Source organism: Ambystoma mexicanum, chromosome 2p (assembly GCF_040938575.1).
Source record: "Ambystoma mexicanum isolate Mex_15411 chromosome 2p, UKY_AmexF1_1, whole genome shotgun sequence".
NCBI lineage: Eukaryota > Metazoa > Chordata > Amphibia > Caudata > Ambystomatidae > Ambystoma > Ambystoma mexicanum.
In genome coordinates this window covers 64,656,271-64,670,831 of record NC_090923.1, presented here as the reverse complement: position 1 = coordinate 64,670,831, position 14,561 = coordinate 64,656,271, and the positions used below count along the sequence as shown (strand labels likewise).

The 14,561-nt window shown below is 44.8% G+C and overlaps 1 protein-coding gene across 1 annotated transcript in view; it reads left to right on the top strand.

The window, feature by feature from the left end:
• The window catches only part of LOC138565827 (uncharacterized), a 235,520-nt gene that overhangs the window by 131,518 nt on the left and 89,441 nt on the right, over positions 1-14,561 (top strand). The window contains exon 4 of the mRNA XM_069643009.1: positions 12,774-12,901. Coding sequence (XP_069499110.1) covers positions 12,774-12,901 — 128 coding nt within the window. The remainder of the gene's footprint in view (positions 1-12,773; positions 12,902-14,561) is intronic.

Below are 14,561 nucleotides of genomic sequence, written 5' to 3'. Positions count from 1 at the left end.
TAGGTTTGCCATCTTATCTAGTATCTTAAGGAGGAATGGCACTGCTGTAATTGGTCTGTAATTTGTGGGTATAGCAGGGTCGAGTGTTTGTTTCTTCAGAAGAGGAAGGACCCAAGATTCCTTGAGGTTGCTTGGAATAGTGCCTGAGGTAAATGACGCGTTAATAAGCTTGGAGATAAATGGTGAGAGAGCTCTTGCAGCGGCTTTTATAATTTGGGCTGGACATTGGTCTCCTCAGCAGTTAGAAGGCTTGAGAGAGAGTATAATTTTTTCAACTTCTAATATTGTAGTTTTAGTGAAGTTGAAGCGAAGTTCTGGTTTAGGTGAGATCAGATTGTTTCTAGGTTGCGTATTGATGTTGATACATTTAGGGTTTTTTTGCCAATTTTTACTTGAAGCATGGTAATTTTGTCAGTAAGTGCTTTCTGTATATCAGCACACCATGTTTTGTCTTTAACACAGTTATCAGGTACAGGGATGGGGTTTTCTAATTCCTTTAGTATGGTGTATAATTCCTTTGTACCTGATTTGGCCTGTAGTATCCTGTTGTCAACAATTTCTTTTTTAGCTTGTCGTATTTCATTTTTGTATTTTGTGGAGATATTAATGAGGTTCACTTTGTTCACCCCAGAGGGTGTAGACCTCCATATGGATTCACTTTTTCGTTTTTATTTTCTCAATGACTTGAGGTATGGTGTAAACCAGGTATTTAGATGTGCTCTTGGTTTACTGCTCCTCATTTTTAGAGGTGCAATAGTAACAATAGCTTCTGATATGACTTAAATTCATTCACTAAGGTAGATGGATCAAGTGAGTCTGGGAGTGAATTTAATGTGGGGAGTAAGAGAGGTAGAAGGATGTCTGAGGTTATGTTCTTTTTATTTCTGGTTGGCATGGCGGGTGCTATGGGATTGTTAAGAATTTGGTTAGTTTTAGAGTTTATGGTGAACATTATAAGTGTATGGCCGGTCCAGACCTGGGGGCTGATGTTGGTGATGTTGCAGTTGTAATCAGCTACCCATTCAAGAGTTCTGCCCTTGTTATGGGTAGGCTGAGTTACTTTTTGCGAAAAGCCAAGTTCAGCGAGGGCATTAGCGATGGATGTGGCTTGGGTATCATTAGGGTCATTGTAGCCTAGGTTCAGGTCTCCTAGTAAGAGTACCTGGGATGCATTTTTTAGGTTGTCTGACAGTAGCAGGGAAAGGTCCTCTTCGAAGGAGCCAATGGGTCCGGGGGCCTGTAGATGAGATGTAAAGTAATAGTTTGTGAATCTGAGATGGGTAAATTTATGGTGAGAGATTCGCAAGAGTTGACGTGCATAGGAGCGACTAGTCTCATGGCTAGTGCAGATTTAGCTATAACTGCTATACCCCCACCACGGGTATGAGCTCTATCTTCTCTTAGGATTGTGTAATTAGCTGGGACAGCGATCATCAAAGACAGGCCTGGTGCAGCCAGGATTCAGTAATGGCTACAAAGTCATAGTTTTCTGTTTCTATTAGATCAGTGATTTCTGTAGCATGTGCTACTAAGGATCTTGCGTTGATAAGTGCTACTTTGGGCGGACGAGTAAGTGAGGTTGGTGTGGTGATAGGCTTGGTCTTTGTCATGTGATGTGAATTAGATTTAGGTAGCATCAAAGATGTTTTGAAGATAGTACTAAGGTTACTCGTGCTCGGTTTTATATGGGGGTTTTTAAGAGTAATGGGTATGGCTAGTCTGGAGGCTAGCTGGTGGTTCATATATCTTAGGTAGTCTTGAGCATAATTTAAGGTTCGTGAGCAAGAGGACATATGGAATATTTGTTCTGGTCTTATTAGGTTGGGCTTTAGGCAGGTGAGACTTTATCAACTGATCGGAGAGGCTAATCCCGGTATTTTGCGAGGTGTTTTGGGCAGTCCAGCACCCAGTTGAAAGTAGTGTGGTCATTGTGGCCAATAGGTAGAGGGTGGTGGCAAGCATCATGTGCTACATTGTGAAGTTGCAGTGGTACCTATGGGTTTAGGCTAGGCACCGGCATGGAGAATCACCATAGACATGGAAAATCACAATTGGCTAATTCAACTTGGCACTGGCATGGGAAATCACAATAGGCTAATTCGACTTGGCATTGGCATGAAAAATCACAATAGGCTAATTCGACTTGGCACTGGCATGGAAAATCACGATAGGCTAATTCGACTTGGCACTGGGATGGGAAATCACAGTAGACATGGAGAATCACAATAGGCTAATTCGACTTGGCACTGGCATGGGAAATCACAATAGGCTAATTCGACTTGGCACTGGCATGGGAAATCACAGTAGACATGGATAATCACAATAGGCTAATTCGACTTTGCACTGGCAAAGGGAAGTAGGAGCAGAAGGGCTAGGTAAATCGATGTGTATGTCAATGTGGGTTCCTAGGATGAACGGACTTGCTTATTAGAGTTGGGCTTAGCAGTATTAAACAGTTAACTCGAGACGATGGATGATGGTCATCGTTACAATGTTTCGGTGATGTGCTCTATTATCAGTATGGCGTCCGCCTCACAATAAGCTCATTTCAGCCGTGTAAAGGGCTATGGTGGTGCGCTCTGCATCGGCTCTCGTCTGATAGTATTTAATGTGCATGAACTTCCGCCAAGTGTTTAACGGGCAAGTTAGTCCATATCAGAGTTCACAGGGTACTTTAGAAGTCGGATTACAATCAGTCCAGGGGTATTTTGGAATGTCTATGCAGTACTAATGGTGATTAAAACAGCAAACCGTTGTCTCTACTCACGCATAGTAATGATAGGTACATTGGCAGGATTTCTGGCAGTCGGCTTGACAGCCTTGCATGGACAGGCACTGACAGGGATATACCTCTGCCTTGTAGTTTGTGCCTTAGGGTGGGTGCCGGCTTCCGGCATGATGGTGTGGGTAGAGGTTGGCTCCGAGGCCAATGAGACGCTTGCTCCATGCGGCGTCGGGGTTGCTAGGCAACCATAACATCAACAGTCGGCCCGGCAGCCATTTTGGAAATCTCCTCGTGGAGGAAATTGGATTCGGGTGCAGGAGTCGGCACAAAATGGCAGATAGTAGGGTACAAATACTTTGGGGCCAGTAGCAGTGGGATCTGCTTACCCTAGGATTGCTTCTGGAGGGCAAACGCACTGAAGTGTGCGTTGCGGCCTGTTGGTTGCAGATGTAAGGCTTCAGGCATGCAGGAAGATCGGGGGTTGGGCTCCTGCCCACACAGCTGGCCTGCTGCTACGGAATGGTGCTGGCATGGGGAGTACCTGGCTGGTACTCGACCCTTTGGGTGGGTGCCGGCTCATGCCTTCTGGCATGATGATGTTGGTAGAAGTTGGCCCCGAGGCCAATGATACGCTCGCTCCGTGCAGCGTCGGGGTTGCTAGGCAACCATAACATCAACAATCAGCCTGGTGGCCTTTTTGGAAATCTCCTCATGAAGGAAATTGGATTTGGGTGCAGGAGTTGGCACAGAATGGCAGATAGTAGCGTACAAATACGATAGGTTGCTTGGCCTCGTCTACACGGCAGACCCAGACCACTTATGATCCTAATCACCCCTTGGTCACACCTGTGTGTTACTAACACAGCACAGACACATTATAGAGGCCCCTGAGACCTCATGCGGTGCTCAGGAGCCCTCTATCTGTGCCCATACCCCAATGCTCTGTTTTACTTACCTGGTGTCATATACTGACGACTGTTGCCATGACAACCATGCCACCATATCTAAATCTGCCCATTTAACTATCATACGTGGGCCACCTTTTGAGATTTATCATTATTACATTGCCACATGACGATGGCACACTTTGTTGCTACCATCTGACATCACGGTGGTTGCATCCGTGATTTAGAAGAAAGACTCGATACGCTTTCCAGTGTTGCCATGACAACCATGCCACAACATCGACTTGTATTCATTTCACAATTATTATTGGCCTACCGTGAAGCCTATTGTCATTATTGGATCGCTATAAGACGATCACAGACGGCTCAGTATCACCAAGCATCTTAGTGTTTTTTTTCTATCGCAGCGGCCGCTGAATCAAAATGGCCGCCGACTACAAATACAAACGGTAGTATATCCATAGCTTTTTGCCTTGTCCCCTAACGGAGATCTCTGGAGACATGGCATAGGAGCGCATCCCCCCCCCCTTTTGAGGGTTCTCCACATGAAACACCTAGCCAACAGCGGAATCTACACTACAGCATTCCCTGGACTCTTTGAGGTTCCTCAATATACAGGTAACTAGGGTTCGCAGGGACAGACATAAATTCACTTCATTACACCGTCAGCCATGACAACATGGAGTCATCTAACCGTGTTTTCATTTATTCAACCCATTAGGGAGTAGAAGCACCCCGAGGCTACCCGGCCCCCAGTAACCAAATATCATACAGCATCACATCTGGTGCAAGCGGCAACCCAGCTTGGAAAATCAATTCTAAAAAGACAATGTATGCCCTACAGGTAAGCCAATTGAATGCACTTCTTGGCTAATAAATAGACTGAGCTATCCCCACGAGAGGGATTGCACACTATTGGATACATACCCGACACCTGCCTTCACCACACAGGTTGTCCCTTCTTGAACCAAGAAGATTCAGAGACCACCCGATTTGCAACGGGCGTTTCCTCTGTTTCAAACACGTGCGGAATCCATTTTGTTTCCCGGCACGGTAAGAAAATCATTGATAGAAGGATAAATAATTATTTTCCTCAACTACCCTCACCTATACTCCAGTACCCCAGCATTGACACTTGCCTATCTGTTTCTCTCCATAGGCTGAGCACACACATAGAGCAGTCCTTCTGTTCCTTTTTCGTCCTGATGAAGGCCTGCGCAAGAGTGGCTGGCACAACAGCCAGTGAGGGCCGAAACACAATTGTGTAGACCATTTTGCAATTATGGACAATTTAGCAAATTACGAGGACAGTTCCTAGTTGTTAAAACTCTTCCAATTGTTCATGTTTGTTTTCATTGTAATATATGTTACCACTGTTTTCTGACCCCTGTTGTAACACAACACAACAGTAGGCTTTATATTGTTTTTCACTGAATAAGATTGAATGTTAAGTTGGCATTTAGCTCAATTTGTTTATTTTTGACAAACTTATTGTATGTACTGTAAATGGACAACTCTATATTAATGTGTGCTACTAGACCGGTTGGTCTTTACCTCTAAACACACATACTTTATATTAATTCAGTGAGGTGTGTCTTATATTCAACTTACAATTGAGGCAAGGCTACAGGGGTGGCAGATCCATTCCTTTGTTGTATTATTGTACACAATGGCTGCATTGCCCCCACTTCCCTTTCCTCATCTCTTTCCTCATTTATGAGGGTATACCACAGATGCTGAGACTGGGTCCCAGACTGCAAGCAAGAACATAAACGCACGGAATTTCCTTCACCACCCTTTTTTAGTGTGAAACCTCAGGGTTTCCTGATTCACAAATTCACAGTTCCCAAAATGTGCAGAGCGCATGTCCCGAGCCTCAGAGCCCAGGACCTGAACATTTAAGTGGAGGATAAATAATGATGGATGGCCCCAAGTGATTGTCCGACATATGTCACTCATTGTGGCTCCCACCAGCAGCAGCAATACTCTGCCTGGACCTTCCCTGAATAATGGAAGGGAGGAGCATGCCTACGTCCTTACAATCCTTCATGATCAGGACCCTTATCCATCGGTTTAGGGTGGAGATGCTAACTTGCATTGTTAACCTCAAAGGCTACAAAAAGGTAATTGCATAATCAAAAGGGGTGCTTCTGGGAGAGCTATAGCAGTACCACCCATCGCATATTTGAGCAGCAAGAATCTACGCAGGTGGCAACAGTGCGTGGAATAAGAACCTTTAAAATAACATAACATTTTCAACAGAGCTAACCTCCTTTCCATATCAAACCCCGAGACAGAGCACAGAGCCAGGGGAACGGTGTCTTGCTCCAAATGAAACTCTGAACACATTGTAGGGAGAAAACCCTGGCACGGATGCAAAATAAGGTGTCAGGAAGGACATGCCAAGGTGGTGATCTCAATCAAACCACCCCTAGCTCACCCAGCCTCCTGATTGAAGCAAGGTCTACCAAAAGCAGTCTTGCAGGACAGCCATTCCAGCTGTGCAGACCCAAGAGATACAATACGAGACCTACGTAGGCACCCTAATACTAGAAGAAGCTCTCAGTGTGGGACAAAACTCCTTGTCGGGGAGGGGGCTTAGCAGAATAAACCCCTTGAAGAGCCTACGGATGGGATCAGATAGTATTTCCACCCCATGGACTTCTAGAAGCCTTGACCTTGAAACCTTCAGGAAAGCTACAACCAACAATAATGTTTTGAGTCCTTCTAAAAGGAAATCTAGACTCCTCTGGGTGGGCGCGAGAATATGAAGAGGATGGTGAGCATTTACTCTGCACCGGTGTAGAAAGGAGTCCGAGTAACATGAGTAGACCCATTTGCTGGAATGGCACCTGTCATTATGGGCCACTGCGGCCTCAGGTTCCAGCTTCTTCAGCCCCTTCATCTCTATTTCCAGGCTCATAGTCACATGCAAGAAAATCTCATATTTGGTCATTCTGGGAAGCAGGTGGGGGAATAGTTTAGGGGAAACATCTCTGGAGTCACTGCTAGTTCCAGCAGTAGCGGGAACCAACTCTGCTTCAGCCAGTAGTGAACTACTCGGACCAGTTCCACCACTTTACCAACACCTTCCTGAGGACTCAACTGAATCGCACCTTTGGACAAACCAAGTTCAAAGTATTTATTTCGCTAATTTATTTATTCTGAACTAGAGCCCGTAAGCATCAGGGTGCACACAAAAAACAGACATGATAGCCTATTAAAATAGGCCACATTTGAATAAGTTTCAGTTAAACAAAAAAGTTCTCAAATGTTTACGGAAAGTACACAGTTCCTTTTCCCTACGCAAATCCACAGGTAGTTTATTCCATGCTAGAGTTGCTTGGACTGAAAAGGAATGACCTTATCCTCTGGCAAACTAACTTCTAGTGAAAGCGAGGAGCATGGCACGAACTTCTAGGGCAAGCGAGGAGCATGGCACTAACTTCTAGTGCAAGCGAGGAGCATGGCACTAACTTCCAGGGCAAGCGAGGAGCATGGAACGAACTTTTAGGGCAAGCGAGGAGCATGGCACTAACTTCTAGGGCAAGCGAGGAGCATGGCACAAACTTCTAGTGCAAGCGAGGAGCATGGCACGAACTTCTAGGGCAAGCGAGGAGCTTGGCACGAAATTCTAGGGCAAGCGAGGAGCATGGCACGAACTTCTAGGGCAAGCGAGGAGCATGGCACTAACTTCTAGGGCAAGCGAGGAGCATGGTACTAACTTCTAGGGCAAGCGAGGAGCATGGCACTAACTTCTAGGGCAAGCGAGGAGCATGGCACTAACTTCTAGGGCAAGCGAGGATCATGGTGTTACTTGACTGAGTGACTCATAATTCTTGATGCTGTACGAGATCCTCACAGAGGTAAGATGGAGCCTGCCCATATAAGCATTTATGCGCTAAAGTACTGATCTTGAAACAAATTCTGGCCGCAACCAGGAGCCAGTGCAAATATGTCCTATGTCTAGAAATATATTGTTTTCTGGGAACATTCTTAAAGATGCGAACACATCTGTAGTTTTCTGATGCAATTCTTGCTTGCACCACTCGAAAGGCCATTACAGCAATCAAGCCTCAGCATTATGATTGCTCTCACCAAGGTGAAACTAAAGGGGAGACTCCAGAAAAACAATGGGAACTTGGAGAGTCAATATATACACAAGCTGGGGGTGTTCCCATTGGACATGATTTATAGTAAATTCAACATCAAAGGGTGTTGGTTGTAAATTAATCACATAATTTAGGATAAACATGTGCATACATTCTTGGAGACTAGGTAATGTGAGCAACCAGTCAATAATTTCTTAGAAAATTCAATGATTTATTCAAAAATAAGAATGAACTTCCAACAAGGAGGGGGCATTCAAGGTATGTTTCAGGTGGTACCGGACCCCAGAGACACTTAACAAATGTAACCCGACAATTCCTCTGGTGTGCTGGAGAGGATGTCCAGATAAAGACACTCTCTACCATTTGATTTGGACATGTCCCAAAGCCACCCAATTCTGGAGATCCATGCTGGATCACATCAACAGGATCACAGGACTCACTATCCCTTGGGATCCGGGCATTGTTTTACTGGGAGCAAGCGGGGAGGGCCAATTCCCCCTTTCAGGGCACAGAGCAGAGCTATGCTCTCACCTGCTGACGGCCGCTCAGATTTCCGTGGCTAGGCTGTGGAAAAACCCAGAGGGCCCGGCAGTACAAATGTGGTGGGATATAATTGCAGCAGAAAAAATAACTGCCCTCTGGTTCGGGAACAGAGACAAATTCCTCCAAACGTGGGCCCCCTTCCTGGACTACACCCAGAAATACCCAGGCTTGGCCCGACAACCTCCCTCCTTACGATGGATGGACAAAGCTGAGTAAAAGCAAAGGGGACAGCACATAGCAGAGGATCCAACCAGGGTAAATGCTCGCCTGCTCGTAAACCCAGGAACGAAACATTGAAGGCCGGGTAGGCCGGTGATCCCCGCTTTCTGCCCATTGCCCTGATCCCAAAGCATGTACAATTCCCCTTGTCCGCTCTCATTTAACTAATACTGACTATCATGGTGCCACTGCCCTCTTGACTCCCCCCACGAACATCTCTCTGACCTGTTGTTGTTGTTTGTGTTCTTTTTGTTTATTACATGCATCTCTAAGCACGACTGTGCTGCTTGTAGCGCTCTTCAAGTACTTGCCACACTTTGATATAGTGTATGTATAAAATCAATAAAAATATATTTCGAAAAAAAAAAAAAATAAGAATGAACAAGTGAGGAGCCAAAAACCATAAGTACATACATGATCTGCGAAATAGAGTGCAAACAGAAAACCTATATACAAATAATATCAGTGAGGGTAAGTGAACATACCACGAGTCAAGGGTGTACATGCAGACAGTAAATGAAAAGACAAAAGACCAAATAGAATATTCAAAATAAGATGTTCAAAAACAAAATAAATATATCACAAAGAAAAATCCCAGACTTTGAATGAATTAATTCCAGAGGCATATGTCAGGTTCGTTTAAATTTGACATGAGAACTGGTCATTTAAGACATGAATCCAGAAAGTGGTAATGAACCGAACTAGAGTTAATCATTTGTGATAATTAGGGTCAACGCCATATCCCAAAACAGACAGAATTCCAATAATGTAACAATTTACCAAGGCGTAGCAAATTAACACGGTTGTGTTTCGGCAGGATGGACGATTTGAAGCCGCCTTCTTCAGGGCTGAATATCACTACTGGAACCTAAAGAGCATAATGAAACATGGTCTTAATCAAATGAGAAAGTAGCGTACAAACAGCAAGTTTGTTTGGCCAGTGCAGCGTAACACATACAGCCTAGAAAAAGGGGGGATGAATAACCAGAGGTCCGGAATCATTACATGGTATCACCTCTCCCGGGACTATACCCCGAGCCATGTGAAAGATTTAGGTGCTCACCTACAGCTAGTGGTATTTTTTGTGGAGGCGAGCATGTGTAAATAGAAAAATGGAAGAGTGAATGGCCCAATAGGAGTGCATACATGAGAGCAGCAAAATGTCAAGGCAAGGATGCTTACCATTCTGCAGCATGTATTTATTCTGCAGCAGACTGTGGTGCGTGGTGTGGATGCGCTGACTGCGATGATACAAAGGACAAGTGAGTGTCTGGGACTGTATCCAGTCCCCCGCAGCTAGAAGTACAACGGTACAAAATGCCAACATGCCAACATGCGAGCCGATGAAAATGTGTGGAAGCCAAATAGACCCGACTAAAGCATTGGGCACAGAGGATGAATGAAAGAAATGGAAAACAGCCTAGCTCTTGTGTTACTGCCAATTGTGTGTCACTTGGCCTCTTGAATTGGGGCAGCAAGCGTCTGAAGGGCACGTTCGAGTTGCCGGCTAAAACATATTCCTTTAGAGGTAGTTTAGGAGGTGCAGCCCGATGAGTGGGAGTGCAATGGAGAAGGCACCAAAAAGCATGGTTCTGTAAAATCCGTCGTTTTTTTATGCAATTCTTGCTTGCACCACTCAAAAGGGCATTGCAGTAATCAAGCCTCGGCATTATGATTGCTCTCACCAAGGTAGCACCACTTTTTCTTAAAATGTAGGGCTTGACTGATCGTAGCTGTCTCAGATGGTATTGGGACTTTTTCACCACATTTTCCAAATGAGCATCTGCCCCCAAATTTTAAACAGTTTTGGAAACGCTGATGCAATGATGATCGATAGAAAACCCAGTGTACACCCAGTGTACTGAGCTCCCAGCCTCGCTCATGCCTGGGCTGAGTCAAATAAAAGGAGCTCAGTCTTAGCACCGTTGAGGCAAAGCCAGTTTGTTGACATCCAGGCTTACATTGCCTCATACGCTCAGGATATTTTCTCTATTTCCGGCAACTTGAGGCGAAGCTCTCCATGTATGTAGTCTCTGACCTGTAATTATTGTAACCTGTCTGACTATGCACTTACTGTGACCATATTCTTAAGCCAAAGCGCCTAGAGCTTTGTGCGCTATACAAATAAAAAACCAAAAACAAACCAAACCAATGGGAAACAAATTCTGCTTGTGGCTACAGGCTCAAGTGCTGGATGGGATTGCAGCAAATATGCACGAGTAGCATCCGAAGGAACTTCAAAGCATGGTTTTGCAAATGTTGTCCTGTGTTTGATTTTTTGGAAAGTGTCAAAATGTAAGTGCATAGCACAGCAATATTACTTTGGTGCCTGGGCAACGGGCCTGGCCCTTACAGGGAAAAATATGTACTGTCATTTGCTTATTGGGGCATACAGTATGGCTGAAGACGTAGGTTTGAATTGGAAAAAAGATTCTGCTTGCGGTTACAGCATGAAGTGCTGGACTAGATTACAACAAAATTGTGCGACGAGTATCAGCAAGGACTTGAAAGCATGTTTTCGAAATCTGTCTTGTGTTTTATTTTAAGTGTCAGAATGTAAGTAAAAAAACTAGTGATACAAATTTGGTATCTGGGTAGTAGGCCTGGCCGTCGGCAAACGCAAATGTGTATTCTGATTTGCTTATTGGAGAATGCGGCGTGGCCGAAGGCCATGCCCCATGGATTTGGTGACTGGCCATGGTTGCAAACCATGAGCACTGGCCATTGGTCACATTTTATGGTTTTTGGGCAATGGTACTCTCCCAATGTGTTTTAATTTGCTGCTTTTGCTGCTAGTTTGATACTAGTTGCCCAAACATTCCTTGGTGGGAATGGGGCACCATACAAGTAGGTTTTCCCAGCCCCCAGGTTCTCAGAGGGCAGCCCCTCCACTACCATTTGAAGTGTTATTCCGTCCTAATCCACTGATGTTTCTGTGTAATTGCACACCTGGCACCTCCTACTTAAGTGTTACACCTGATTGATGTGCAAATGTTGTGCACATGATGAACGACTTTGTCAAATGATGACTCGAGAAGATGGGTTTATCACAAAGGTTCTTCTGGGGGTGGCGAAGTCTAGAATGTATTGAGATGTGTAAGTCAGTTTAAGGAGATCTCAGATTTTCCAATGTCAGTTGTGAAATAATGAACCATTCATGGCTTTTAGGGCCAAAACAAAGAAAAACGGTATTTGTAAAAAAATGTGCATTCTTGTTTCCATGTGTTTTTGTGTCTGTCTGGTCAAAGGTGGGGTTGGTGGGCACTGAGAGCGACGGGATGTGGGCATATACTGAGCCACACTGCAGCACTTGATTTGGGCACTCGCAGCATGAAAATGTGTTTAACAGGGGCAGTGCTGGCATGTATTGTTGAAACCAGCTGCATTACTTTCAAAAGACACAAAATGCATGACAGGGGGGCAGAGTATATTAGTTTTGTGCGTGTGGGGCACGGCAGCCCACAAAGATGACTAGTGAGGCATTGCCACCGTCGTCTGCTTTCTTTGGTAGAAAATGAATGTTTCCATAGTTTAGTCTCCTTTTCCTGTCATTGTAAATACTTACAGTGACCAGATAAAAAAAAAAAAAACGGGACAGGTCATAGACATAGAAATAGGACTACAGTAAAACACATACAGGACTCAGATAAAACTGTAGTCCTACTTCTCTGTCGCTGACCTGTTGCGGGAGGTGTGTTCCAGGCACACTCCTCTCATTGGAGGAGAGCGACCAGGTAGGGGAAGGGGGAGGAAATGAGGGCCTGAAAAGCTTTCAGGCATAGGAAGAGTCACGCCGGACCCTGATTTATTAATCAGATCCGGAAAAGACTGGGACCACAGCCACCCGCCCATCCAATCCCAGGCCGGGGTATATTAAATTTAAAAAGTCTCGGGACCCCTGGATAGACAGTGATTTCCCTGGGCTGTCCCAGGAAAACCGGGACGTCTGGTCACCCCATAAATACTCCCCAGGCCCTGGACTACCCCTAGTGGTGACTGTGGGAACACCCCAACAGAACATTTGCTGGTTCCTACATCGACCTATATATATATTAGTAAATAGAACAGTTTTAAAACTATAGGACAACATGTAATTGTTGAGTAAAGTCTTTGCTTTTCATATAACCTGCTTTATTTGACTACGCCGCTTTGCACAGAGGTTGGCATGCAGGAAGGTTTGGTTGCAAAGCACCTAGTGATGTTCTTGTGTAGTGTGCGATGTGCAGCTGTTATCACTCGTTCACAGCGGTCTGTCTTCCTCTGTTGTAGTGTGGCTCGCGGGTGAACCCCCTGCACCCTCCCGGCGTAAAGAGGAGAACAGTGAGCTTGGAAACGATGGCTGCCCATCACCAGAACCAGCAGAGGGCGCTGGTCATGCAGCAGAAGGAGTACTGCAGGTATGCATGTGGACTGGGCTAAAGGGTATGAGTGCAGGGTCGGAAATGTGGTCCATATTAGGGGCAGAGAAACCTTCACATTTTTGCGGCGTGAAGAAGACGACTGAAAAGTGGGTTCCAAGTGATCACCCAAGGCCCCTTTGGAATGCCTCAAACATCATCCTGATATTTTCATGAAGTGCTCTCAGATAATAAATTAACTGTCAACATATATTCTTCAAGTGCCCTTGTTAAGCCTTACATTGTGATATACACATATCAAGCGTCAGAAATGACTTCATATGCCCACCTCCAGCCTTGTTTGCCATTTTCCCAACCTGGAAGGCTAGGAACGCGGGCTGGCAATCTCAGCCTGTGTTCCAAGAAAACTGATGGCTGATAAGCCCACCCACCATCTTCTCCCCACCCTCTGTTTCCTTTTTTTCTTTTTAAATCCTCTCTGCCCATTTACCCGATTGCGGCGAGTGCTGCCGCCGCCGCTGCCACACCTTCGACTTCACTTTTGTTTGGCTACCATGGAAATGGACGAGGGGCTCCATATGGAATCCCCACTTCCCATTCCATGGTGGCCAGTCTTTTCTTTCCATGAACGGGACGCTGCGAGGTGACCCGTTCACAGAACGAACATACTTTAAATTCGTTGTTTCTTGCTTTGGATGAATAGTATGAGTCTGTGCGCTCTACCCATGGTTTCGTTTGTTTGGATTCCTTTCTGTTATTATGTTGCGTTAATAACTGACTTGTCCACATTTAGTTGGGTGCCAGTGGCAGCATGGCTCAATAGGGACCGATATTCATCCATCTGTCTATTTTTTACAAAAGGTGAAGGTTTTGCACTTTTAAGTTCAGTTGTCCCCACAGGTTCCCAAATCATGTAATGATTGTGAGGTACACACTTGCAGTGTTTTTCATACAGTTTTTACACTTTTTGTGGTCCTGGTTAGTGGTTTAGGGTTTCTGCGGTTTGAGGACCGGTACGACAGGAGGACCTGAGCAATGGACCGGGAAAAACAGTTTCAGCCCAACAGGGCTCGATATAAACAGCAACAGATAAGATTGACAAAACTGCAAGAAGACCGATAAGCAACCGCAGAAACCCCAAACCCCACACCACGACCACAAAACCAGTGTACCAACACTTGGTAGCTAAGAACCACGGAAGGTTATTCTCTCGGAAACGTGAAGAAGAAAACAATGTGTGTGTCATAACTATGAAATGTATACACTAATATGTGAAGCGTGACACAAAGTTGACACACAATACAAGTAAAGAATGTGCCTTGATAAAGCCCAAGGAAAGCCAAAACAATAGCACAAGGGATTTTTGTAAAGAATAAAACTTTTCTCAATGGCATAAATGCTTTATAAAAAATAACATCTCTCACCAAAAAAAGTCACTGCTAATAACAAAAGGGAATACACTAAGTGAAGTAACTTGTGTCTCTATGATGAATGTGGAACAAACTGAACAAACACTAAGTGAAGTAACTTGTGTCTCTATGATGAATGTGGAACAAACTGAACAAACACTAAGTGAAGTAACTTGTGTTTATAATATGAATGTGGAACAAACTGAACAAACACTAAGTGAAGTAACTTGTGTTTATAATATGAATGTGAAACAAACTGAACAAACACTAGGTGAAGTAACTTGTGTCTC